The sequence below is a fragment of the Phymastichus coffea genome, unplaced genomic scaffold (genome assembly GCF_024137745.1).
Source record: "Phymastichus coffea isolate CEN01 unplaced genomic scaffold, Cenicafe_Pcof_1.1 PCOF00019, whole genome shotgun sequence".
Classification (NCBI taxonomy): domain Eukaryota; kingdom Metazoa; phylum Arthropoda; class Insecta; order Hymenoptera; family Eulophidae; genus Phymastichus; species Phymastichus coffea.
The window spans coordinates 1,183,120-1,208,682 of NW_026706830.1; the positions used below are offsets into that span (position 1 = coordinate 1,183,120).

At 34.1% G+C, this 25,563-nt stretch overlaps 1 protein-coding gene across 2 annotated transcripts in view; it reads left to right on the plus strand.

Annotated features, from left to right (window-relative positions):
* LOC131675319 (protein slit) overlaps positions 1-25,563 on the plus strand; it is a 1,191,763-nt gene that overhangs the window by 190,465 nt on the left and 975,735 nt on the right. For both annotated transcript variants that reach the window (XM_058954254.1, XM_058954253.1), the window contains exon 3: positions 14,600-14,822. In XM_058954254.1, the coding sequence (XP_058810237.1) occupies positions 14,600-14,822 (223 nt within the window). The remainder of the gene's footprint in view (positions 1-14,599; positions 14,823-25,563) is intronic.

Consider the following 25,563-nt stretch of genomic DNA (forward strand, 5'->3'; position numbering starts at 1 on the left):
GGGGCGATACGGTGCCGAGGCTCTGATAGCTCGACCAAATTTCCACAGTAGCGACATTTTCGACGACGAACTGGTGGCGATTCAACTGTTGCGTACGGAAATCACCGTGAGAAAACCCATTTACATAGGTCTCGCTGTTCTCGACTTGTCCAAGACGCTCGTGTATCGATTCCACTACGACTACATGCTCGGTGCCGCCGTTAGCGAGGAGCGTTGCAAGCTTCTGTACACCGACACGGACAGTCTCGTGTACGAGATCACCAATGTAGACATGTACGTGGTCATGCGTCGTGATATTCGCGAATTCGATACGTCGGATTTTCCAGAGCCGAATCGCTTCACGATTCCCAGAGCCAATAAGAAGGTGGTCGGCAAGATGAAGGACGAGAACGCCGGAATGCTCATGCTCGAGTTCGTGGGACTCAGAAGCAAAATGTACAGCGTGAGAGTTCGGAATAGAGATGCGATAAAGAAGGCAAAGGGGATCAAGAATTCGGTGCTGAATACCACGATTACGTTCGCCGACTACGTCAAATGTCTCCGAGAAAATGTGATTTTGAGCCGACAGCAAAAGTTCATCAGATCGCGTCATCATCAATTGTACAGTGAGAGACAAACAAAGATCGCGCTCAGCGCGCACGACGATAAACGCTTCTTGCTGCCCGGAACCACCGATACGCTTCCTTGGGGCCATTACGGCATTCCATTGGTGGAGAGGGAGGGGCGGATAGAGGCGTTGGGAATGATCGCAGTCGAGCCAACGGTCGCTGCTGCCGCCGCCGACGCCGCCGCCGACGCCGCCGCCGACGCCGCCGCCGCCACCATCGAACCGCCGGCCGACGCTGTCGAGCCGCCAACCGCCGCCGTCGAGCAGCCGGCCGACGCCGCCGAGCCGCCGTCGCCGAAAAAGAGCGGAGTGGGGGACGGGTTATATCAATCGATGCCCGAGGCTTCGCAGCTCATTCTCATCGAGACAAAGTTACCAGCAACGTTGACGACGAGTAGCGAGCAGCAGTCTTCGAATTTCATTCTTAGTCAACTTGCACCGAGGAAAAAAAAGTTACTGGAAGCTCGGTTTGTCGATAAAATTAGAAAAAAATAAAAAAAATTACACGAGGTAATTGTGATTTTGTGTGTGTGTGTGTTTTGTTTCAAGTTGACTGAGTTTAAATATCATTGTTTTTTTTCTACAGATGGATCTCGCGCAGCTGAATAATTTAGCTTGTAATCAATTCAAACCCACTATGAAGATTCGTGAATTGGACACAGAATCCAAGTATATGATCACCAGACTCAAACAAGTTGAAACACGATACGGTACAAAAATCGTAGCCGAAGTGAACGAGGAATTTCAGCTGTTTCTACCAAACAAGGTATCGAGTGCGCTGATCGTGAATGAAAAGCTGTACAACGATATGTCGGATTACGCTAATAAACTTAAATTATTTCTCAGCCATAAGGGTAATGGTTGTATAGAATTTACAACTGCATAAATATATATATATCAATGTACGCATAACAAGAAAAAAAAAAAAAAAAAAGAAGAGAATAAACTTCCTTTATATTTTTTTCAAATCAAAATATGTGTGTGTGTTTATTTATTAATTCTTCAATCTACATAGTTTTTCTTTTTTTTCTCTACAATACGGTTCTATTTATCCAACTATTGTGCGAATCATCAAATCCTAACCACTTTACGAAAACTCGATTACCACGCCTCTTAATAACCTTTTCCACTAGATAGATGTCGGGATATTTGGTTTTCTGAAGTTCCTGTTCGTAGAAGCCACCTAGGATAGGCTTATTTTGATAATCTTTCAAATGATAAGTAGTTGGATTTGTTGGTGCCACGCGCACAATGGTAAATATTTCCGTTGACCAATTTGGTGTATATCCCTTTTCAAATACTTGCTTCGCTTTGCTCACTCTGACTTTGTCGCCAACTTTGAATTTGGCTTTCTTCTTCCCACATATTGTATAAATTTTTTTAATACTTGAGCTTGATTCGCCGCTGTAACTTGGATAGGTTTTATACCAATAGTTTTGTGTTTGCGATTATTGTAAGCAGCTGTAGTATTTCCGGTAGTACGTCGAACCATTTGTAGTTCCCACGGAGACTAAACTTTTACCACATAGCGTTCTTCAACGTGCGATTAAATCGTTCGCATATCGAAGCTTTGAGCGAACTATTGGTAGAATACAGATTGATCTTATATTTTTTCACGAGAGCTTGAAAATCTGTATTGTAGAATTCCTTGCCTCTATCCGTATGAAGATTCTTTGGCCGTCTACCTTTCGCTAAAATAGATTTCATGGCCGCTGTCGACCGGTTTTCCTTTTCACTGGCACAGTCCACGCGTGCTTGGAAAAATTATCAATTATCGTGAGAAGCCTATTATAGCCGCGATTTTGTCTAGAATAGGCCTGCATATCGACGAGATCGGCTTGCCACGTCTCATCGATACCTCGAACGTCGTACTTTCGTCTTGGATAATTACGTCTCGTTGGTTTGTGCAACTCCTCCACCACCGCTTCCATCTAATCGACTGTTTTCTAAATTTTCAACACTTGACTTTATTCGTGGTAATTCCTCTATGATAATTGCATCCAAATCCTCAAGATCACTCCTTAATCGTGCGATCACGTCTCTCGTAGATTTGATTGCCATCTGAACGATGTTTTCCGCAGTTTCCCAATTTATAGCATCTTTAATCTTCCGCGGAGGAGCAAGATTTTCCAATCTTTTATTCTCTAGATCGTAATGGTACTCGCTCGTGAGCTTGAACCCAATACCAGGCGGACCGCGAAGACCGGGAACTCCTTGCTCTTTATATTTACGTCCGAATACGTCGACGTTCATTTTGATAATGCTCGAACGATAGGTGTGCTCTTAGTATATATATCTAACCTCGCGTAATTCTTCTATTATCGAATGAATTTCGTTGATGTGATTATTGTTATCAGTTGATTGCTCAACCAATAACAATCGAAGACGATCAACGAGCTCATTCGGATCATCCCAGTATACGTAATTCATAGAAGTATTGTTTCGAGCAATCTTGTAGGTAGGCAAAGACGTATCAGTCGTCTGTAGCAGCCCCTCGCCTCCTTTTGTATTTTTTTTAGTCAAACTAAATAACGGACCAATTATGTTATTGAATTTATTACTATTGTGCGCTCGTATAGCCTCGTTTGGATTATTTTTCTTCCTATGGATATTAGAAATCTCCAAGATTTCTTTGTAGCTCTTGAGATCATTGGAAGTGATTAAACTTTGATCAGGTTGCTTTGGAACCAGTAACTCCATCAAACCCTATGTTTTTGGATACTTGAAATCATCGACGTCTACGTTATCTTTGTCAAAAATCACCGTAGATTTACCAAGCGTGTATGATCCATTTCGTTCTTTACATACTCCATAAATCAAGTCCACAAAATTCGAATCTCTTTTATCCAATGCATTCGTGTACTTGTCGCCAGCTAAATGCTCATCCTCGCTCGGTTCGTCGGATAAACTGTTATAAAATTGTGTAGTATTGTGCGTGACAGTAGCATCGCTATCTCCGCCACTAGACTGAGCGGTTTCGTACTTGTCGACATTATCAGCCGAATTGATTTCGTATTTTAATTTTTTTTTGTTTAGAAATTTCGGCTTTTTAATAACTGTAACGGGAGTTTCGGGGGGAAGATTTTTTTTTTGTTCCTTCTCACTTATTATGACTTTAAGAGGATCGACTATTGGTTTGAATGTCTTATTCAAGACTTCGTCGGTATACTCTCGGTTATGCTTCAATAAACTATATTTTCGTCTTATCGCGTCTTGCGCTTTTACGAGTTGAGAAAGCACATGTTTTTCCCTTTGATGATCAGCCATGTTAACGCTTCGACGATCATCGAGAGACTGTGCACCGCATTACTATCGTGATATATTTTATTACAGGTACTCATTGGGTAGCATATAAAAAGAAAGGCGATGAGGTTATGTATTTTGATAGTTTTGGTAATCTACAGCCGCCTATAGATCTATTGCTTTATCTCAAAGTTAATAGAATCATGTATAATTAATTAGATATCAAGATTTTAATACATATAATTGCGGCCATCTTTCTCTCAAATTTCTTTTAAACAAACTATAGAAAAGACAACTAGTATAAAAAATACTCATTCGACAAATGACTGTCATTTGATATGAATCTGTCATGGAGAATACACTAACATTGAGTCTCTCGGGAACATCATCCGCACTCGAATCATATTATTTTCCACCGATCGAATTGATAGCAAACAAAAAATACGTTCTTGGTCTAGTTGAGCTATTGACATTTAATTCAATACCAAACATTGACGTTGGTTATAATAAATTTTACATCGAAGGTCAAGAACTTATCACTTTACCGACTGGTAGCTACGAAATAGAAGATATTGAAAGCTTTCTCATAGACGCATTAGCACCTAAAGGTATATCGTTTAGTCTGAAACCAAATAATAATACTTTGCGTAGTGTCATTCAGTGCAGTCAAAAAATACATTTTGAGAGGATTCTATTAGATCACTTTTAGGCTTCACTAGACGCACGCTCATTGAAAACGAAACACATAATTCTGACTTATCCGTCACTATTCTCAAAGTCAACGCTTTAAGTGTAGAGTGTAATATTACTATAAGCTCTTACATAAACGATCGTAAAGTACGTACTATAAATGAATTTTTCCAAGCAGTCCCACCTGGATATAAGATTATAGAAGTTCCCTTTCACGTCATTTACCTTCCAGTCCCTGTGATAAGTATTGATCATTTTCAAATTCGTATAGTTGATCAAGACGGAAACCTAGTTAACTTTCGAGGACAAGTCATCACAGTGCGAGTACATATAAAGACCATATCTTAGTAATGGGTATCATTTACAATATAAAGAGCGGCCGAGGCTATATTAAAAGACAAAAATGTCAAACAGCAACCAGTCAATAGAGAGCTATCAGACCGCTCACACCTCAGAACATTCAATTCCTGAAAAGCTTGAGACTAGAAGTCGTCGAAAATCGTGGAAGAAAATATTGTGCATATTAGTGTGTTGTATAAAACAACAACAACAACATGGAGGGAATTCTAGACATTCATTCTGCTGTCGCTTTCGATGAGTCTATAGCTCATTATGAAGTTCATGCGCATCAGCCTTATTCATTATCATATTTCAATAATAGCGATGAAATTCATATAGCAATTCAACATCAAGATTTATCTCTGCTTCCATCGCTCAGTATGATTCATATTTGTGGTAGGTTAACCAAGCCGGACGGTACTACGCCAGTGGAGAATACTTCATTAGTCAACAACGTCCTCTGTCATTTGTTCGAGGAAATACGATATGAAATAAATGCTATTGAAATTGATAAAGTGAAAAATGTAGGCTTAATAACTCTCAATCCATGTCAGAGCTCTATCGCTGAAAATGCCAGTTGGAATGGTGATAACTATGAAGATTTAATATGTAATGCTCTAGGTTTTTTTGATGTTATTATACCTCTCAGTATGTTGATGGGCTTTGCTGAAGATTATCGGAAAATTGTAGTCAATGTCAAGCATGAACTTATTCTCACAAGATCAAGAGATGATTTGAATGCTATTTTGTCTGCTCCGTTAGGGAATCCTGCTGCATCAGAAAAAACAAAAATTACTTTAACTAAGGTTGAATGGTTGATGCCATATGTGATGGTTGCAGAAAAAGAAAAAATCAAATTACTCAATCAGATCGGACGAGATCGTGCAATTACAATGAGTTATCGTACTTGGGAAATGTATGAGTATACAAAATTACCACGTACATCAAAGCATGTTTAGAGTGTTAAGACTTCCAATCAATTGGAATAGCCTCGCTTTGTTATTTTAGCTTTTCAAACTAAAAGTAAAAGTTCGGCGAGTGGTAATTCTAGCAATTTTGATCATTGTAATATTAGTAATGTGAAGCTATTCCTCAATTCACAATGCTATCCGTATGGAAATCTCAATTTGAATATCAATCAAAATCAGTATGCTGTTCTCTACGATATGTATACTAATCTTCAAAAGGCTTATTATGGTAAAGAAAACGAGCCGTTACTCAATAAAAAAGATTTCATTAATAAAGTGCCGCTAATAGTTCTAGACTGCTCCAAACAAAATGAAACATTAAAAAGCGCGCCAGTCGATGTTTGCCTAGAATTTGAAACTCGGACTGATTTTCCTGAAGATACTGCAGCCTACTGCTTAATATGACACGATCGTATGGTGCAATATAACCCAATTAGTGGTGATATTAAAAAATTAGTTTGAAATTAACAAGAAATTATGTAATCAATGTATACAATGCTTTTCAATAAAAAAGAAAATAAATTATATATATTGTTGGCATTTAATAAAAACTACCTATAACCATACTATATAGTGACTATGACGCTCTATACTTTCGATTGGTGAGGTATGGTGACTATGGCGCCCTCTACTTTCGAATAGTAAGGTATAGGCTTTATATAGAACAAACACGTGCCTCTACTCTCATAACGGTTTTGGGAACTAATAGAGTTCACATAAACTTCAGCATCTTTTCAAATGGATTTCGGAATAGATTTTCAAGGCTTTCAAAGTTTAAACGAGACTTTTGTTTGTAAAGAACTCGCATATCTACCATTAGATGTAGATACTGTTCCAACTGTGTTTTTCATCGAACCACCATATCATTGGTTTCAACTTCCTTTCAAGTATCGAAAAGTGAAGCATTTCTTAGAAACGTTTCACCATGGTTTATTATGGAGATCCGGTCTTATTCCATATAAAAATTTAGCACGTGTATTAAACAATCATTTAAATAATTCTAGAAATATTTATGTAAAAGGATTAAAAAAGTAACAATGGTTACAACAAATTTTACCTGAAAAGTAAGTATTTTTATTTATTTATTTTTTTGTTAGAAATTAAAATCATTATTAATTAAAAATTTTTTTCCTTTTTTAGAAAAATTTTAGAACTTGAAAGCGAGATGAGATGTCCACCAATGAGCGCATTACCTTACCAATTAGAAACAATATGTACATATCATTACAATAAACCAGCTAACTTTGTATGTGCCGTTACAAATGCACAAAGATTGTTTTCATGGATAAAAGCTAGACTGAAGCAATCTGAAACGGAAGGTATTTATGAAGTTGACAATATTACATATAAAAATTCAAATCAATATTTCAATACAGCGATGTCAACTACTGAAAATAAAGATTATAGACAGACTGTATTATATTTAATGTATAGTTGAATGAACAATAAATTAATAATTAAACGAAAATTCTATAAGTTTTATTAATTAATATTCGAATAAAATCAACTGTGAGGTTGAAAGGTTCCCGAAATCTAATAAAAATACTATAGCGCTTGCTTAGAGAAAGAGAAAGAGCACCATATAGCTTACTAAGCTATATGCTACCCTCTCTCCAAGGTCCCAAATACCTTACTATTAAAGGAGAGCGAGAGAGAGAGAGAGAGAGAGAGAGCAGCATCCACACTATACAGCGTATGCGTCTAGCAAGCTAGAGACGCTATCCCCCTCTTCAAGGGCTATACGGCGCACGCTCCTAGCAAGCGGCTAGAGACGCTACCCCCACTCCAAGGGATATACGGTGTACGCTGCTAGCAAGCAGCTAGAGATGCTACCCCCTCTCCTAGGATATGCATCTAGTCAGCATGTTTACTGTTGAAAGAGAGTGAGAGAGGAAAGGAGAGAGAGAGAGATATTTTTTTTTAAATTTAAATCAATTTATTTAATTTTATTAAATTACATTAAATTTAATTAATACATTGGCGGCATCCTTTGTCGGCTCCTTTGTGTCCCAGAACATACATTGCTTATCTACTACTAGAATTCGATCATACGTTTTTAACAGTTATATTTCACATGTTTATAAATCAAAATATTGGAATAAAATTATATATGATAAGTGACATAACTACTTACGTAGTAGACTAAAACTTTTCTTCTAGTTATGTACTATATTTTCGTGTTCGGGAAATTTGTATGTAAATATTAATATAAGTTTATTTATAAATCCAGCACTATAAAAAAACTTTAACTTTTTAAATACTTGACTTATCTTCAACTACTATGAATAATGAAATTTGTAGCGGATGTCTTATTATCGTAAGGGGCGTAGATTTGATATAACTTATCTTCTTCAAACCTTTGATAAGATAAAATTGTAAATAAGATAAAGTGTAAAGTAAAGTACCAACAAAAAGTAAACTAAACCACAAGTGAAAATTCAAAAAAGTAGACAGTTTATAAGTGTAGGAATTGAGACTATAATAACTATTTATAACTATTAATATAATCAATTATTTGTTATAATTTCTTTTCTCATTGACAAATTGTAAATGATTAAAAAAGAAATAATAACTATATTAAACTTCCACTTTTGAAATTAATAATTTTTAACTGTTATTACTTGTTATTTTTCTTTATTACGAATTAACTTTACGTTAAAAAAATAATAACTATTTTTATTACTCTTTTATACACAATGCAAATAATATTAAAAAAAAAACTGATACTATAACTGTTATTATTATTAACGAAAAAACAAAATAGTTAATAATTATTTATAATTTATTTTAGTCTCAAATCTTATATTTATAAGCCGTTATTAATTATTTTTATCTTTTTTGTATTTATAACGAAAAGAAAATAATCATTATTACATAGAATTTGTAATACTTGGGACATATTGTTATGCAACACGAATATTATTCAAGAAATACATTTATTTTTCGCTATTTATATAAGGTTAGCCCGCATGTGGTTCGGTAAGGGTGGTTTATAAGGGTGGGGGTTAGATAGGTTAGGGGTAGGTGGATAAGAGGTATGTGATTCAGCTAGGATAACTCGATTATGGTGTAAAATTCAATTATTTCAAGAAATAACAAACGACTAAAGTTTCTTTTCCCATATTAGGTGGGTTAGCCTGCATGTGCTTCGGTAAGGGTGATTTATGGAGGTTTGGTGGGTTAGAGGCAGGTTGGTTAGTTGAGGTAGCTCGCTCATGCATAGGATTAAATTATTTCAAGATATAACAAACGACTAAATTTGGTGATCCCAGGGTTAGGTGGATTAACCTGCTGATAGTTTGAGGGGGGATGGTTTCTAGGGGGTGAAACACCCCTTAAACATTTTTTTTTTTGATCCGGAAACACGTCGATTTAATTTTGGTATTTTCTCATTATCAGTGCGATTTTTAAATCACTTGAGCTGATTTACTATATTACATGTCGTAAAACAGTACAAAAAATAGTGTATTTATCCCTATTAAAAAGGGGGTTGCAACACTTCGGTATAAATGTTATGTCCTTAAAAGCGCCTTTTTATAAGCAATTTTTTAACGTTGAGTTTACTGAAAAATATTCATTTGATGCTGAGAAATATTAAAAAAACTGATTTTAGGGGTTGGGTTGATTTTGAGGGTGGACTTCACCTGTTAAAAGCCCTTATGGGCCGATAAAAGAAAACTAATTTTTTTTCAAGTACTACAACATATCCCAAAATCATTCAAATCGGTGAGGTCGGGTTGGGGTGGTTCCCTTGTCAATAATGGCACTACCAATGCCTATCCATCGTCTTCGGTATCGTTGGTTGAAGAAGTGACGAACTATTAGTGAGCAATGACACAATGCACCGTTCTGTAGAAGCCATAATCGTCGTCTTGTTTCCATGTCCACATCTTCCAATAATTATGGTAATTCATTCTGCAGGAAATTAAGATATGCTGCGCCGTTGACATTCCCATCGAAAAAATAAGGTCCTATCAGATAACCATTTATTATACCGCACCAAACTACGAGGCTCCATCTATGCTGATGATTATTATGGCGATTGAATTGCCCATTACTATGAAATGTAGCTTCGTCCGAAAACATTACGTATCTGAAAAATTCAGTATCTTAACGAATCCATGCTTGTGCCCAATTACAGAATTCGAGTCTGCGGCGGAGATCATCTGGCATCAAAGCTTGAGTCAAAGACCAATGCGACAACAGCCCGACACAAATAACATTTTATAAAAAATAATGATCACATCTCACGTATGTATAATTGTACTTCTCGAAAAAATAATTATTTGTTATTGTACCATTATATTTCGCATAAAAAATAAAAAATATCGTTATCGATAATTCACCTCCTATTTATTCACATAAAAGACATAATTAAGCAAAAATAAATTCACAGAAAAATTGTACCTTCTGTAGACTAAATTGTACCATCAGTACAGTTCTATAAATTTGTTTCTAACAGAAATAATAGGACAATTACAAAGCTCTCCGCCTGCGCAAAGTACATTTCCGGATGACATCCTTGTAAGTTGTAACAATTAGTGGTAATTTGTAATTGTCCTATTATTTCTTTTAGAAACAAATTTATAGAATTGTACTGATGGTACAATTTAGACTACAGAAGGTACAATTTTTCTGTGAATCTATTTTTGCTTAATTATGTCTTTTATGTAAATAAATAGGAGGTGAATTATCGATAACGATATTTTTTATTTTTTCTGAGAAATATAATAGTACAATAACAAATAACTATTTTTTCGAGAAGTATAATTAGACATACGTGAGATGTGATCATTTTTTTTTAATAAAATGTTATTTGTGTCGAGCTGTTTTCGCATCGGTAGTCAAAGTTATTTGATACGGATGAAATCTATGAATCCGCAAAATTCTATCGGCTGTTGTTCTTAGGATTCCAGTACGTCTCTGAATTTCACGCAAAGAGATATGATGATCCAAATCAATCTTTGCCAAAACAACAAGATTTCGTGGATCATCGTTGTTCTATCCCATAATACGACGACGATTTCTGCGTATTCCTGGTCGACGTCTGTCTCTTCGTTCAATGATTTGGATTCTCACGTGGTTTGGATACTGAAGCTTCCCTGGGTAATTTTGACGGTCAAGGCCGATATCGTGCTGTAGCAAGATATTACCGTCTCGTTATTCGGTTGGGGGGAGGGGGGGCAAGATATTACCAGCAAGTTATTGAGTTATTACAATTTATCTTATCCTTGCCCGATCATCCCTGTGCATAGATGAAGAAAATAATAAATTTGACCCTTACATAACCTTACGCGGGTGGGACGTTAACCGCACCCCACACATAATACCTTATCTGAACGTAGAATTTCTCGGTCTTTCCGAATCCGGGATCAAAATTATAGGTTCCTATTCAAAAGATGACTTTGACCTTCAAATGACCTTGAAAATAAATCTCAAGGTCAAAACCGATTTCTGAAAAAGGTGTCCCTCATTGTCCCAAACAACTTTTGTCTGAACAATTTTTTTTGTAGAATGCCAACCACAGAAAATTTTGGGGTGGATCCTTTAAAATGGGACACCCTGTATAATAGGATGGAACTTCGAATTTGAATCAGTATTTTTTTAGTATGTATAGGTTTATTGAAATACGATTTAATTTTTTAAATTTAGGAATATTCTTTACCTCAACAGGAAAGTTTACGCCATCGAATTTCAATTCATTCGCAAAGGACGTATAATTTAGAACTCTTTTGCTATGAAATCTAGCTGGATTAAGACAGACAAGCACAGCCCATTTAAAACATTCATTATCTGTATTTTGAACATTGAGACATGCTTTTTAGTAGTTGAATATATGAGCCAGGTTTGAAAGGATTAAATTTATTAATATTAACAGTAATGCCGATGATAGTTTTTAATGTCCAATCGGAATCTTTTTCTTTATATTCTTCTAAATTGTTAAGTATAACATCTTCAATATTTTCTTTAAACCATAATTTCAGATCTGTCTTTCTGATCTACTTTAGTTAAATATCCTCTACATTATCTTTTACTACGGTAAATTGAGCTGACATTTCTATATTTATTTTTAGTGCATTATGAATTGAAAGATATTTTGATATTTGTAATTATAAGAATGTATTTGCTGCTTTTAAGAATGACTTTATATCTGTATATTCTTGATTGGCTATGAATGCAGTAATGATACATTTTTAAAAGGAAGAATTTATTTCACGCCAAATAACTCCATCCCCTTCAATTTGGTTTGGAATGACTCGTAATGGATTAACATTTTCGTTGACTTTTATGGAATTATTCAAATTGTTTTTAGTTGAATTCAAATGAGAAGCGCAAGTTTGACATCTCTGTCGTATTGCTCTACATAAGTTAGGCTGTAACATATATTCTTCAAGAGAATTCAAAGCAGTTATTATTATATTTTTATATCTAATAAAATCATCCTTATTAGCGTTTGAGTTGTAATAGGCTTTCCGTAAACCGCATACTATATTTTCAAAATAAGAAATAGAAGCCATTTCAATGGAAATGCGCGTAGGATAACTACTACTAGTTATCATTGCTAAGAAAACTAGCGAAGTTGGCTGTTTCGAAAGACTGCGCTCTTTTCCAGTCGAGAACGGCTTTTAAGCACTATAGTGGCGCTGAAAGCAGCGGTTTCGGCGGTGTAGGCTGAAGAGAGGGTAGTATACGAAAGAGTGGGGTAAAGGTTTTATTTAATTTGAAATCATAGATAAATCGTAATAAATGCTAGAGAGAGAGAAGCACCTATACTATTAGGAATGCACCTAGTCAACATATAGCTTAGCCAGCGCACCTCAAGCTAGAAATGCTACGAGAGATAGAGAGCATCCACACTATACGGAGTACGCACCTAGCAAGCTAGAAACACTACCCCCTCTCCGAGGGCCCAGACTTGGCCGGCATAAGCTTACTAAGCGCCCTACTGTCGAAGGAGAGCGAGATAAAGGGATAGAGAAAGAGAGAGAGCAGCATATAACTTATCAAACACCCTACAAACTTCTACAGCGTCTTATCTTAATAACCTTTGTGGGTGGGAGAGAGGGGGGTGCACTCTATCGAAGGGTCCACTGGCAGACAAACAGGTGTCAAGTTATCGTGAAAACTCAACACCTTCATCGTGTGGCTTCTTTGTGTTTCAGGACAGACACATATCCCTTATGCATTGGCGACGTATCTTCAATGCAAAAGGTACATCGATTACCTTTTAGACACTCAGCGGAAGGTGTCAAAGGTACATCAAATCCGTTTTAGACGCTCAGCATGGGATCTCACCTTATAACGATAACATAGAGAGATGTCGCGGTAGCGCGATACCGCGATACCTTCATCGGGCGGCTTCATTGTGTCCCAGAACATACACATATCCCTTATACATTGGAGACATTCTTTGTCGGCTCCTCTGTGTCCCAGGACATACATTGGTTATCTACTGATGAATCATCAGGAGTAAGCTACGACAATATTTTGCTAGCAGATTAAACCCCCAAAATTTCTCCGTTATAATATCTTATACATTTTTACATTGGAGCCGCCAAATTGTAATTTAAAGGATGATATGTGTAGGGCATTTATCGTTATACTTTATGAAACAATAAATGGTAATATTTACCAAACTAAGATTTAAATCCCAGACCTTCGTGTTATTGTACTTTACCATTTTATGAATGATGGCTATTAAGGTAGATATGATTTTCTATTCTATATTACATGCAAAATAAAAAGTGTTTATGAATTATTCAATCATATTCAATGAACTATATATTTATTGGTAATATGGATAAATTGGAAAAGAAAATAATGTAAGTGAATAAAAGGAAATTTGTATTTTTTTCTTATCTTTTTATTTAGCCAGGATTGGGTCGTCGGTGTGGGACTTACCTAATTGGCCTACCGATTAAACCTCCCATCTATCTCTTTTGTCTGTATCCCCCGAAGAAACTGCTGCTAAGCATTACTTCACGGGTAAGGCGTAGGTTATATACATCCATCTTCTTCTTTCCGCATTGTCCGATAGTCTTTTCCTTTCGGCATTGTCTGATCATCCTATGGACAGACTCAACCTTGACATCTATGTTCCTCTACATTCGGTGAAGGAGTCTGAGCTCAACCCACGTTCCTCACTGACCTGCTAAGATAGAGGAACATTTTGAATTGGCTGGTATTTTGTTATCCTACAGACATGAGTAATCCTAGAGTCTATGTCCCTCTGCATCGGTTAGGTCTACCTGCTACTCTTCAATATCTTGGAAGCGCTCTTGTATTTCCATAGTCTGGTGCACCGCACTATCTATTTGCGATAGACCGACTGTGCCTGTGTATTTTTACGAGTATTGTAAAAGATTTCCACAGATTTTGTATGTATTCTTATATAAATTTCGAACATATTCTGTACAAAATTTGTATATTTATTTTCAGCAAGAACAACTTATCTTGATTGAATCTTTACTCAAATTGATATTATCTATTGTCTGTGTACTCTTGATATTGAAGATATTCAACTGATTGGTCATTACTTGGAAAAATTCGAAATTCGATTATAAAATAAAAACATGTATACTTCTATGTAAATGTATGTACATACATCTTCAAGGTGATATGTTTTTTGTTGTTAAATAACTTTTTGTTGAGTTATTAAATCAAATATTGAAAATCCTAGTTAATATAATTATACACATCTATAATAACATAATATATTCCTGACTTTTTAACTCCCTATTATATTTTATAGGGAAAGCACTCACTCAATTAGACATTTCACAAAATATTCTGACTTCAGTTCCATCTCTCGCTTTAAAGACATTACATCATCTTTTAATTCTCAATATAAATCATAACAGAATCAGTTCGATACACAGAAAAGCATTCGAGGGCCTGGACACCCTCGAAATTTTAACATTGTATGAAAATAAAATCTCATCGATTGAACCAGAAGGATTTAGAGGACTCGATAAGTGAGTGAAATATATTATTCTTTAAATATTATATTAGTCTAAATAGTTTTATTGATACTATTATATAACTATTTTAATGAAATGAAATAACATGGATGTGTGTATGCTCGTATATTCATTAGAAAGTCTACATCATCTTATGCGTGCTATATATGCCAGCCCCCATGCTATAAATAAATATTATTAACCCATTAAAAATGAGGCAAATACTGGCAGAGATGTCGAGAAACGAACTACGCTATCCTTTGTACAACCAAAAAAAAAGTACCCGTGTTTTTTCTTTTGTCGATTACAGTTGTTTATAAAAAATTATTTGAATAATATACCAAAAATTTCGGAATTTGGCAAAACTAAATGCGGATATTGATTCTACGGGCAATAAAACGAGAAAAACCTATCTAACATTTTTTTGTCAGAGTTCAATTTGTTAGTAACAGGAATAAATTTTTTGCATGTGAATCATTTTTTTCATGTCTTAGATGTGGACTTGCGGAATACCGTAGTGTCGCATGCTATAATTAGATTAGCTTATTTTTTTCAAAACTTTCCGTGTTAAGAGATCACGTTTGAGTGGCAGGCTAATGGTCGTACATCGACTGAAAAAACAATTATTTATTAACACAAGACTTTACATACAAGACTTTAGGAATAGAACTTTTCATAAAAATAGATCACATTATCTGTGTCCATAATGCCATTGATAATGTCGAGACGAAGAGTTAGGATTTACCTGAGTTAGTTTAGGATTCTGACATTGTCGAAGATCAATATGTCGATATTGCATTTGTTCCTGCTGATCATGAAATTTAACCCTGTTCAGATGGAAATTCGGAAGTTGATCTAGAAGAACATGTAACATCTCATAATCTTCCTACAAGTTCTTATTTACATGTGAAAAGTACTTACACAAGTACTTAAAAATTGTTGGAGCCGAATCATATTTACGATTGAAAAGATGATACTCTGAATAACATATCTTCTCATATCAAGAAAAACTCCAATCTGTCAGTTATACCTTCATTATTTTTGAAGAAATCCTTTGAATTATTCGAGTTGTTCTTTTCGGAATCGAAGAAAAATCACGTTGTGAAAGCTACTGCTGAGAATCATTTCAATTTGTTTAAAAATGATCTAGAAAAACTTATTGTAATCATAATGATTACTATTTTCAATTCTAGAAAAGGTCTTTATGATTATTGTTCAACAAAATGAATCCTAAGTGTCCAGTCATTTCTGAATTTATGACGAGAAATAAATTCGTTACCATCAAGAAGAGCATTCGATTTTACAAACATCACGATGAAAATTTATCTGACAAAGTTTGGAAAGTAAGAACGCTGTATGAAATGTTCCCTGGGAATTGCATGCAATTCGGTTTCTTTGACTACAACCTGTCGATAGATGAGGTAATGGTGAAATATTTCGGTAAATTTGGTATCAAGCAGTGTATCAGGAATAAGCCTATCAGATTTGGAATAAAGATGTGGGCACTTTGTTCTTCTGATGGCTACATTTATGACCTCGATATTTACACAGGTAAATCAGGGAATAACACATAAAATGTTTTAGCTTCTGTTGAATTGAGTTCAAAAGTAATACTACAATTACTTTCTACTTTGTTAGAGAAAACCAAAAATGAAGAATTAAGTAAGTACCACGTGTACTTTGACAACTTTTTCTCTAATCCAGACATAATGATACATTTGAAGAAGAATGGTTCATCATCATCAGGCACTGTCCAGCAGAATCGCGTGAAAGAGAAGGTCGAAATGCTAAAAAAAGCTGCAAGAGGAACCACTACTTCTAAGCATGAAGCAAATTCAGGATTAAATTTCATTACGGTAATGGATTCCAAATCCGTATCGATTCTTTCAACTACACATGGGGATGAACCAAAGATGGCGGAAATCGTCGAGAAATTCCATCATTTTCCCTCATTCTTTTTTATTGTACAATCATCATATGGGTAATGTCGATCTCCACGATCAATATTGTAATGCTGTAATAAGACAATATATGGTAGTTCCTTCTGCAATATTTTCTTTTGTTTCAAGTTGAACAAATATTCACTGAAAAATTTTTTTAGTATCTCATTTTGTTTAGAGCAATCAGTTACAAAGATTAGTATTAATTTATAAAGGTAGATTTTTTTAACAACGGTTCAGAGTCCATGCCGTAGTATACCTTTCGGAAATCGGCATACGTATCACACAATATTACAAATTGATATTCATTTATGGTAATATTAAATTTACCAAACAGATAATACTAAGATTTGAGAAAAAGTGTCATATTACTGAAGTTACAATGATCGACATAATTAGCATTAGCTGTTGGAATAATTTTTCGTTTAGTTTAAAAAGTTAAGATAATAGAACGTGATTTTTCAAACTGATTTGTTGTATTGACTGTCCATACATGTCTTGTTTTTAGAGGTAGTATTAGATATAATCGTGGATACAATTCCCATTGACAAAAACTCATCAAAATACTTCTTTGTCTTTGCAGAAAATCAAATAGATGACTTTTTGAGTATTTGATGTTGTAACATACGGCATAAACCATTTGATACGCGTTATATCGATCTTGAAATTTTCTAAAATTGTTTCTAGATTCATTACTTTTATTTTTTGAAAAACAGCATTTAAATCACTGCTCAATTGTGTAAAAATTAGAATATGTTTCATATTTACTAATACTTTATGATGACCAACATCTTCAGCAGATCCATGAATGAAGCTTAAAGATATAGTTATGTTAAAGTATTCACCTTCATGAATTATATTCTCTTCATAATTTTTCTTAATCCATCCAGTATTTTTAACATATCAATTTTTATTTGGATTGAGTTATAGCTAGTTTTTATAACAGTTATTAGATCAATGTTTTCACTTTTTTTGATTTCTATGACATTTAGCTTATACGTAATTTCCTTAAATAAGTGACAGCTAGCGTTTTGAACGAAACGAGTCTCCAATTTCATTATCTTTGTTACATAAGAGACCATAAATATGTAATGAGCTTTAAGATGGTAGAAAACACAAGTCTTGATATTGAATTGATTGTAAATCTGATCGCTATTTTTGTAGAAGGAATTGGTGTAAGGGTGATGAGTGTGGATCTCGTAATAAAACAAGAATTCATTGAAAAGACCACAGAAGACTGTATTTTTAGAACATTCTTCATTATTGCTTTGAAAGCAACAAAAAATAATGCAAGTTATTTTCCATCACGAACCATTCTGAAATCGTGACTTTTTAGAAATTTTACGCTTTGACGTGTTAAAATTTTCCGATGATGACGATTGACGACTGGATCTCTTAGGATAACGCTTTCAATTTCAGTCCATGGCTGTCAGTAGGTTTGCATATTCCAGTGCTTACATAGCTCCTCAAAATTTTTGAATTGTAAATGATTCTCAATATATATTTTTCAGATGTAATTAAGAAATTTATAGGTCAAAACATACAATAACTGATAGGATAGAAAACATACACGAACGTAATCCTTGAAAATACTTTTGAGAACTTCGTATTATTATTGTTGATAAAATTTTGTTATTGTTAATAACTTGGTATTGCTTTTTTATCAATACTAGAAGTACTACAAGCTTAATTAATAATCTGTTTATTAAATTTTGGCAATACGTAAATGTAATTACTATGATGACAAGTTAACATAATATGCAGTAGGATACTCCAGTAAGTATTCTGTATTTGTTTTTAGATTATTTGTATATCATATTATAACATCCTGTTTATTTTTCTTTTTTTATTCCTTCCCTGACTGTATGACTGTGTCTTGGTAACCCGTCAAGCATACAAATATTGGCTAATATAATGTATAAATTAAGGCGTTATCTCACCTATTCGTAAGTATGTATGAGAATGATAGTCCAAATTTCTAGCCATAGAAGGAGCGTGACGTCATTAAGGCTACATAAATTCTTTTGTTTAATAAAATAACTGTAGCGAATAGATATTTAAGTGAACAACGGTACTTTTTATGTCAACTTTTTATACGCATTAATCGTTAATTTTGTCTTGATATTTAATTTGTAATTATAATGAATCGATAATTTTGAAATAAACAATAAGTTTGCGAACCTCAAGATGTTTAAGCGAAAACATCAAATTAGGAAACACGAATAAGAATTTGACTAATTGATAATGAAATATTTAACTTCGTTATCAATATAAAAAAATCAAATTTGTATTTTCCAATAGCGATCAGACCATGCATACATGGTAAATTGTAAAACGAAGTTGGTCTAGTCGCAACTGTGTGACCAGAGCCGGCCAAAGTTACGGGCTATTTCTAATAGAATAGAGCATGTGGAAATAGAGGAATGGCAGTATCTCGGGTTTAGTACGCCTCCAATTGTAGAAGCATAGGATGTCGGAAGCTCGTCACTAAGGAGCGTTTCCAACTATTAGATCCTGAAATGGCGGAGATTTAGTCCGAGATTTAGTTTAGAGAGTCTGGTCATCGATGCCCCAGATTTTTGCTGTGTATCAATTCCGCTTTCGCGTGGCTGCTTTCTCCTGCAACGCGGTTATTTTCCACTATTGCCGATATTCTGCTTCTAAACCTCTCCAACCCTCGTACTGGTGGCCTCGGCTAGCTCTTGCATTCAATTTATTATCACAGGGTTGGATTGCGAAACAAATTAAGAGAAAGAATATATCTGCCTGCAAAATTTTGCAGCGTTTTTTCACTTGAAGCATGACAGAATGAGGTTGAAAATAAACGAAGTAACGTAGCTTCCTCTACAGTTACTGGACAGTAACCTCTTCATGAATCAAATAATAGCATTATTGTAAGTCCCACATTAGGAAAATATACTTCTTTCAACCATGTTTTGAAGAGACCTGTAATTTTTTATTTAAGATTTTATATTTCCAATACATAAAAAATTAGTTTACCTGAATTCAGTTTTCCAGATTTTGAAGCAGCAACATGCATGTTTGTAAGCGTGAATATTTTTTGTGATACGGTTGGTTCAGAATCCCTGGTACGTTTTTGCAATACCAAAAATAAAGGTGATAATAGTTCTTCGTCTGCTGATATCGTTGGTTGCACGGTGTAGCTATGGGTAGTGGATGATACAAATTGTACAAGACATTGTACTTGTTTCTCTCCTTTATCTGCTAAGGTGCTGCCAGAGTGAATTTCAAATTGAAAACCGCTCTGATCTGAATTAAAGGTATTCTCAATGCCTACTTGATTAATTCATTAGTTGAAATTTGACAAAAATTCTGTCTTTTTTGTTTGTTATTCTTTTCTATTTTCTATACTTTTGTTTGTTATAAATTTATTTATTTTTCTACAATTCGGTGAACTTTTTTAAATTTTGCAACTTACCATTTAGAAGCTGTAAATCTTACGTTTTCATTTTCAATTAATTTTTGACCTTATAAAGCCCATCTTCTCAAATCATTGTCATGAATTATAAAACCAGATTGAAGATCCGCGTTAAAATTTTGTAAAGTACGAGTCGCAAATTCTCTCAATATGTACCACCTTGAATAATTTGGTTTGCCTAGTGACGTAGTTGTGTTTTAGTAACTCAGGATTCTCAGGTAGGGTATGAAAATTTTGTGACTCGACAATATATGCGTTAGAGTCTTTGAACTCCTTTTCAAAATCTAAAGATTCTTCTATAATCATATCTATCTTATCATCAGTAGATCATCTGGAAATGATCTTTGATTTCAATTTCTTTGAGATTGTAAGGACTTCCTTGGATTTATCGGATTAATTTTCATTTTCAATGCTGAAAATTAATAAGATGATCATAAAAGTGTGGATATATATTGATAGAATTTTTTAGACTTAACAAATAAATGACCATAATTAATTTGTAAAGAATTTTAGATGCACGTATTATGCTCTTTGAGAATTTTAAATTGTCAAAGGTTATCTCTATTTCTATACTTTTAGGCAAAACTTTTTGTAGAATAAGCTTGTTATATGTATTCATATAGAATCATAATATAATGCGTGAAAATCTATATTTTGTAAAAGTATAGATACAAAATTCTACACAAATCTAACTTAATTGTTTTTTTTTTAATTCATTGCTTTATTAACTACAGGTTACATAGTTATTTAGCTTTATACAATAATAATTAAAAATAATAATAATTAAAAATAAATATAAAAAGAAAAGGATACATATTTATTGCATTTTGTACATTATATAGTTTTAAATTTTGATTTTACATTTTTTAATAAATTTTTAAATTATTTGCATAACACTAATATTTGGTTTTCTTAAGAAGCTTTTTATGTCAAATGGGGGACAGCTTAACTTTTGCCAAAGATTTAATTAAGTCACTTCTATGAGTTTCATACATTGGACACTGTCATATGATGTGGTTGAGGTCTTGCACTCCCGATTTGCATTCGCAAATGTTATCTTCTACTACTTTGATTTTAAAAAGCGATACCCGTAAGCTATGGTGATTGCTGCGACATCTACAAAGTGTTACTATAAATTCTCTATTCAATGCGTTCTTCACGAACCATGGTTTAGAAGTTTTGTTATAATACATTTCAAAGTAAGTTTTGCCTTTATGCATGCCTTCATTTCTTAACCTTTCAATTATTTGCTTATTTATCAGAACTTTGAAAAATCGCTTGAAATCACTATACGGTACATTCATAATAAACGGTAATACTTCTGTAGCTTTTTTGGCGTGTTGATCAGTGAGCTCATTGCCGCTGATTCCAACGTGTGCGGAGATCTAATAAACAGTGACCGTAGAATTTCCGTCACTTCTTTTCAAAAATTTTAAATATTTTTCCCTTATTGCTAAGATGTGATAATTAATGTAAACTTTACTTTTTGGATTGTTCAAAGCTTGTATTGCGCTTAGTGAATCTGTGAAGGTGTCAATATTGTAGTTTGCGAATTCTAGAGCAATGTCCATAGCATCAGATAGGGCAATACATTCAGCGGTGAAAATAGATGCTTTGTTAATAATACTTTTCGTTTTAATAACACTCAAGTCAGGACAGATACATGCACTACGAACTGAAGGGCTGCTTTCGTTTTTGCTGCCATCCGTAAATATTTTAATCGATGGAATTTTATCAAAAGTATTTTTGAACAAATTGTCAGGATAATCACTGTTTTTGAGTTCATCTCCAAATTTAGTATTGGTTTTAACATGTATTTTCATAATTGAACTATCGTAATTGTAAAAGCTAGGAAGATAATCCTCATAAATTAAGTGATTGATACCGACAATGTGCTTTATGCACTCGTTCAAGATATTAATTTTTTTCTTTTTATTCTTGATTATTTCTAGCATATTGTTTTCTAAAGTTTTTCTTGTTATTAAAAGCTTGATGCTGAATGTTTTTAATAGAAAATTAATGCATAACATTTTAGATCTATGTTCTATAATTGTTACTTTGGATTCATCTATCAAGACAATTATGGGTGTGCTTGTTTGTTCACCCAGTGCCATTCTAATAGTTGCGTACTGAATTTTTTCCAGCTTTTCTTTTTTTATCTTTTACGTTAGATAGTAAATAAAGGACATAATTTATAATAGACCTAACGTAGCTTTTATAAAAAGTTATAAATGTATTGGGATAAGCATTCCAACATACGCCTCTGAAAAATTTAATAATATTCAAAACGCTGTTTGTTTTTTCATGGATGTATCTTAAATGTTTGTCGAAAGTCAATTTATAATCGAAATACAAGTCCAGAAATTTCACGTGTTTTGTCGAAGGCAAACTTATATCATTCAATACAATTTCAGTATCACCAGGCAAATACCCTTGTTTGTTGAATTGTACATAATTAGTTTTTTCTGTCGAAGCGTCTAAACCAATAGCTCTTAGTCTGTTTATAACTACCTTTAGTGCTTTTTCTAGTACAGGTATAGCATCTGGCTTGTCTATTTCGATATATAATACAACATCGTCAGCGAATTGCAAGTTTTTAATTTTAGTGTCAAGATCGATGAATAGATCAGCTACATATAATAAGTAGAATAGTGGACTTCGTACCTCGCCTTGAGGAACTCCTTTATAGCAATATTTTGGAGTATCTAAGTTAATTTCAGAAAAAATAAGTCTGTGGTGTACTACAAAAGTAACGAACTTTACAATCATAGCAGAGCAATACTTATTTACGAGAATTGATAGCAATATTCTACTGTTCACTTCATTGAATGCGTTGCTAACGTCTAAAAACACTGTAAGAACATGTTTATTATTCTTAAGTGCATTTTCTACGTCCAGTTTGAATGCAGTGAGATTATCGGTATACGATATTTCCTTCCGAAAGCCTGTTTAACATTGAGACAGAATGTTTTGGTTTTTAGCCCACCATCTAATTCTATAGGAGACCATTAATTCAAAGATCTTGCATATGCACAATGTTAATGCTAATAGCTGTAGACCCTTGCCGTTCTGTTTTTCTACAAAGTGTATATAAGTATTACGCCAACTGTCAGCGTATACATCATTGAGATATATTTCGTTCAGTACGTCATATAGTAATAAATGGTACTTAATTGGTAAATTGTGTATCACTTCATAATTTATACCATCCAAACCGAGAGCAGATTTATCTTCTCTCGAGGATAAAGCCGTATTAATTTCAGTAAAATTAAACGGTTCATCAAAGAATGTATTGTCGGTAGTCGCAGGTAAATCTAATGGTTTGAAATGCGCCGATTCAGAACAGATATTTTTGAGTGCATTTTCAATTTTGCTATTTACTGTTGTGTTTTTATCTCTACTTTGCGGATTTATTTTTACCCATTTATTTTTGAAAATTTTAGCCATATCCCAAGTATATTTTAAATTGACATTTAAATTAATCATTTCCGCGAATTTTTGGTACCGTTCCTTTTTTTTAAACTTGAATATTTTTTTAGCTAAAGCACTTATTTTCTTGTAATCTATAAGGTCTGAGATATTGTTCCTATGTTTCCCATTTTTTGTAAGCCGCTTGTATTTGGCGTTTTACTCTATCACAGTCACTGTCCCATCAAGCAACCGGATTCTTATGCTTTCGCTTGCTATATTTTCGTTTTTTTGGAGTACATTTAGTGATAGCGTCTTTAATTACACAGGCCCACAAAAATAACAAAAGTGTCTGTGCCATTGACCAGACCTATATATTCTTATGTATTTTTCGACGCTGAATCCGAATTTGCAATAAAAAAGTAGGGTCCAGCTGCTTTTTTAAGGGGGTTTGCTCGAAAAACCTCATTTTTATGCTTTTTTCATGGTTTTTTTTAAATAAAAGAGAAATAAAGAAAAATTTTATTTTTTTGACTTCAGAATCAAATTCTACGGGAAAAAATACTTCGAAAACCATGTTTTGAATTTTTTTTACAGAAATTTCAACCCACCATACGGCGATGAAAAGGCAGAAAATCACGAAAAGTGAAAATTTGCTTCAAATTTAATTAAAATGACACTAAAATCAAGTTTTACGATTGTAAACCGATTTATAAACATTGAAAATACTTTACTGGGGGTTTTTGAGGTCGTTGATCAATCGTTTTTAGCTTTTGTTAGCGTGATGAACTTGAACTTTGCAATCATTACATACTCTCTGCAATTTGGATATTTGAATGAAACTATCTAAAGTTTATAACTTATATTGCTACTCAATAGCAGTATTATCAAAAATCTGCTGCTACGAAGTAGTTGGCCACGATGACAACTGCCCTGAAAATGGGATGTGTAGAATGATTCGTCGGTCCAACTCTTCGTAGTAACGAAACCAGCGAAGGTGCGCTGTCTTACAGGGGAGCGCTAAGATGTGAGAATGATGCCGTAATGTGTCTGACGATGAGTTGAAATTGTCCCCGTCAAAGTCAGAAAGCTCTCATAATTAGGCCTGGGGAGGTATGAGAGTTATCACCCCCAGGACGGCTGACTCACCTGCGATCGGGACAGGATTCTTAGCGTGTGGGTTTTAGATATAATTTATGACACATCACAATTCCTCATCTTCATTTAACTCCGCTGAAACTTCTGGTAGCAGATGCAATCATGAGTGCACTGGTAATCCTGATAACTTTTGTTACGTATGTGCAAAATTTATTGGGTCGAAAAACAAAAGAAAAATAAAAGAAACAATAAATGATTTGTATAAAGTATGTTTTGACATTGAGATTTCACAGCAAAAGAAAAGCTGGGTACCATAATTTGTCTGTAACTCGTGTCATATAATGATGAGTTGAGTTACTAAAAATTAGGACAAGACGTCCCTGAAATTCATTGCACCAACAAAATGGAAAGAACCGGAAAATGAAAACGATTGCTACTTTTGTACAACAAAAGTAGGGGGTATAGCTTATATAAAGAAAAAAGAAGTACATTATTCTAGTCCTACAACTGTTGAGTTTCCAGAAAAAATCCTTATTAAAGGTTTAGAAAATGAAGAATCACGAGATAGTTTTAGAACAGGTTTAGATTCTCTGCATGTGGACGATCATTCCTATCTAAAGAGCAATCTGAATTGATGGCTTCAGACTTTAAAAAGCGAAATATGCTGACAAAGGGAACTAAAGTAAGTGAATATCGTGACCGAGAGAAAACCTTTCGAAAATATTTTAAAGAAGATTCAGAGCTAGTTTACTGCATTGACGTAAAAGGACTTATTGACGAATTAAAACCAGGTATGTACAAACCTGCGGATTGGCGCCTATTCATTGATTCGTCGAAGCGGAACCTTAAAGCAGTCCTTTTTCATAACACA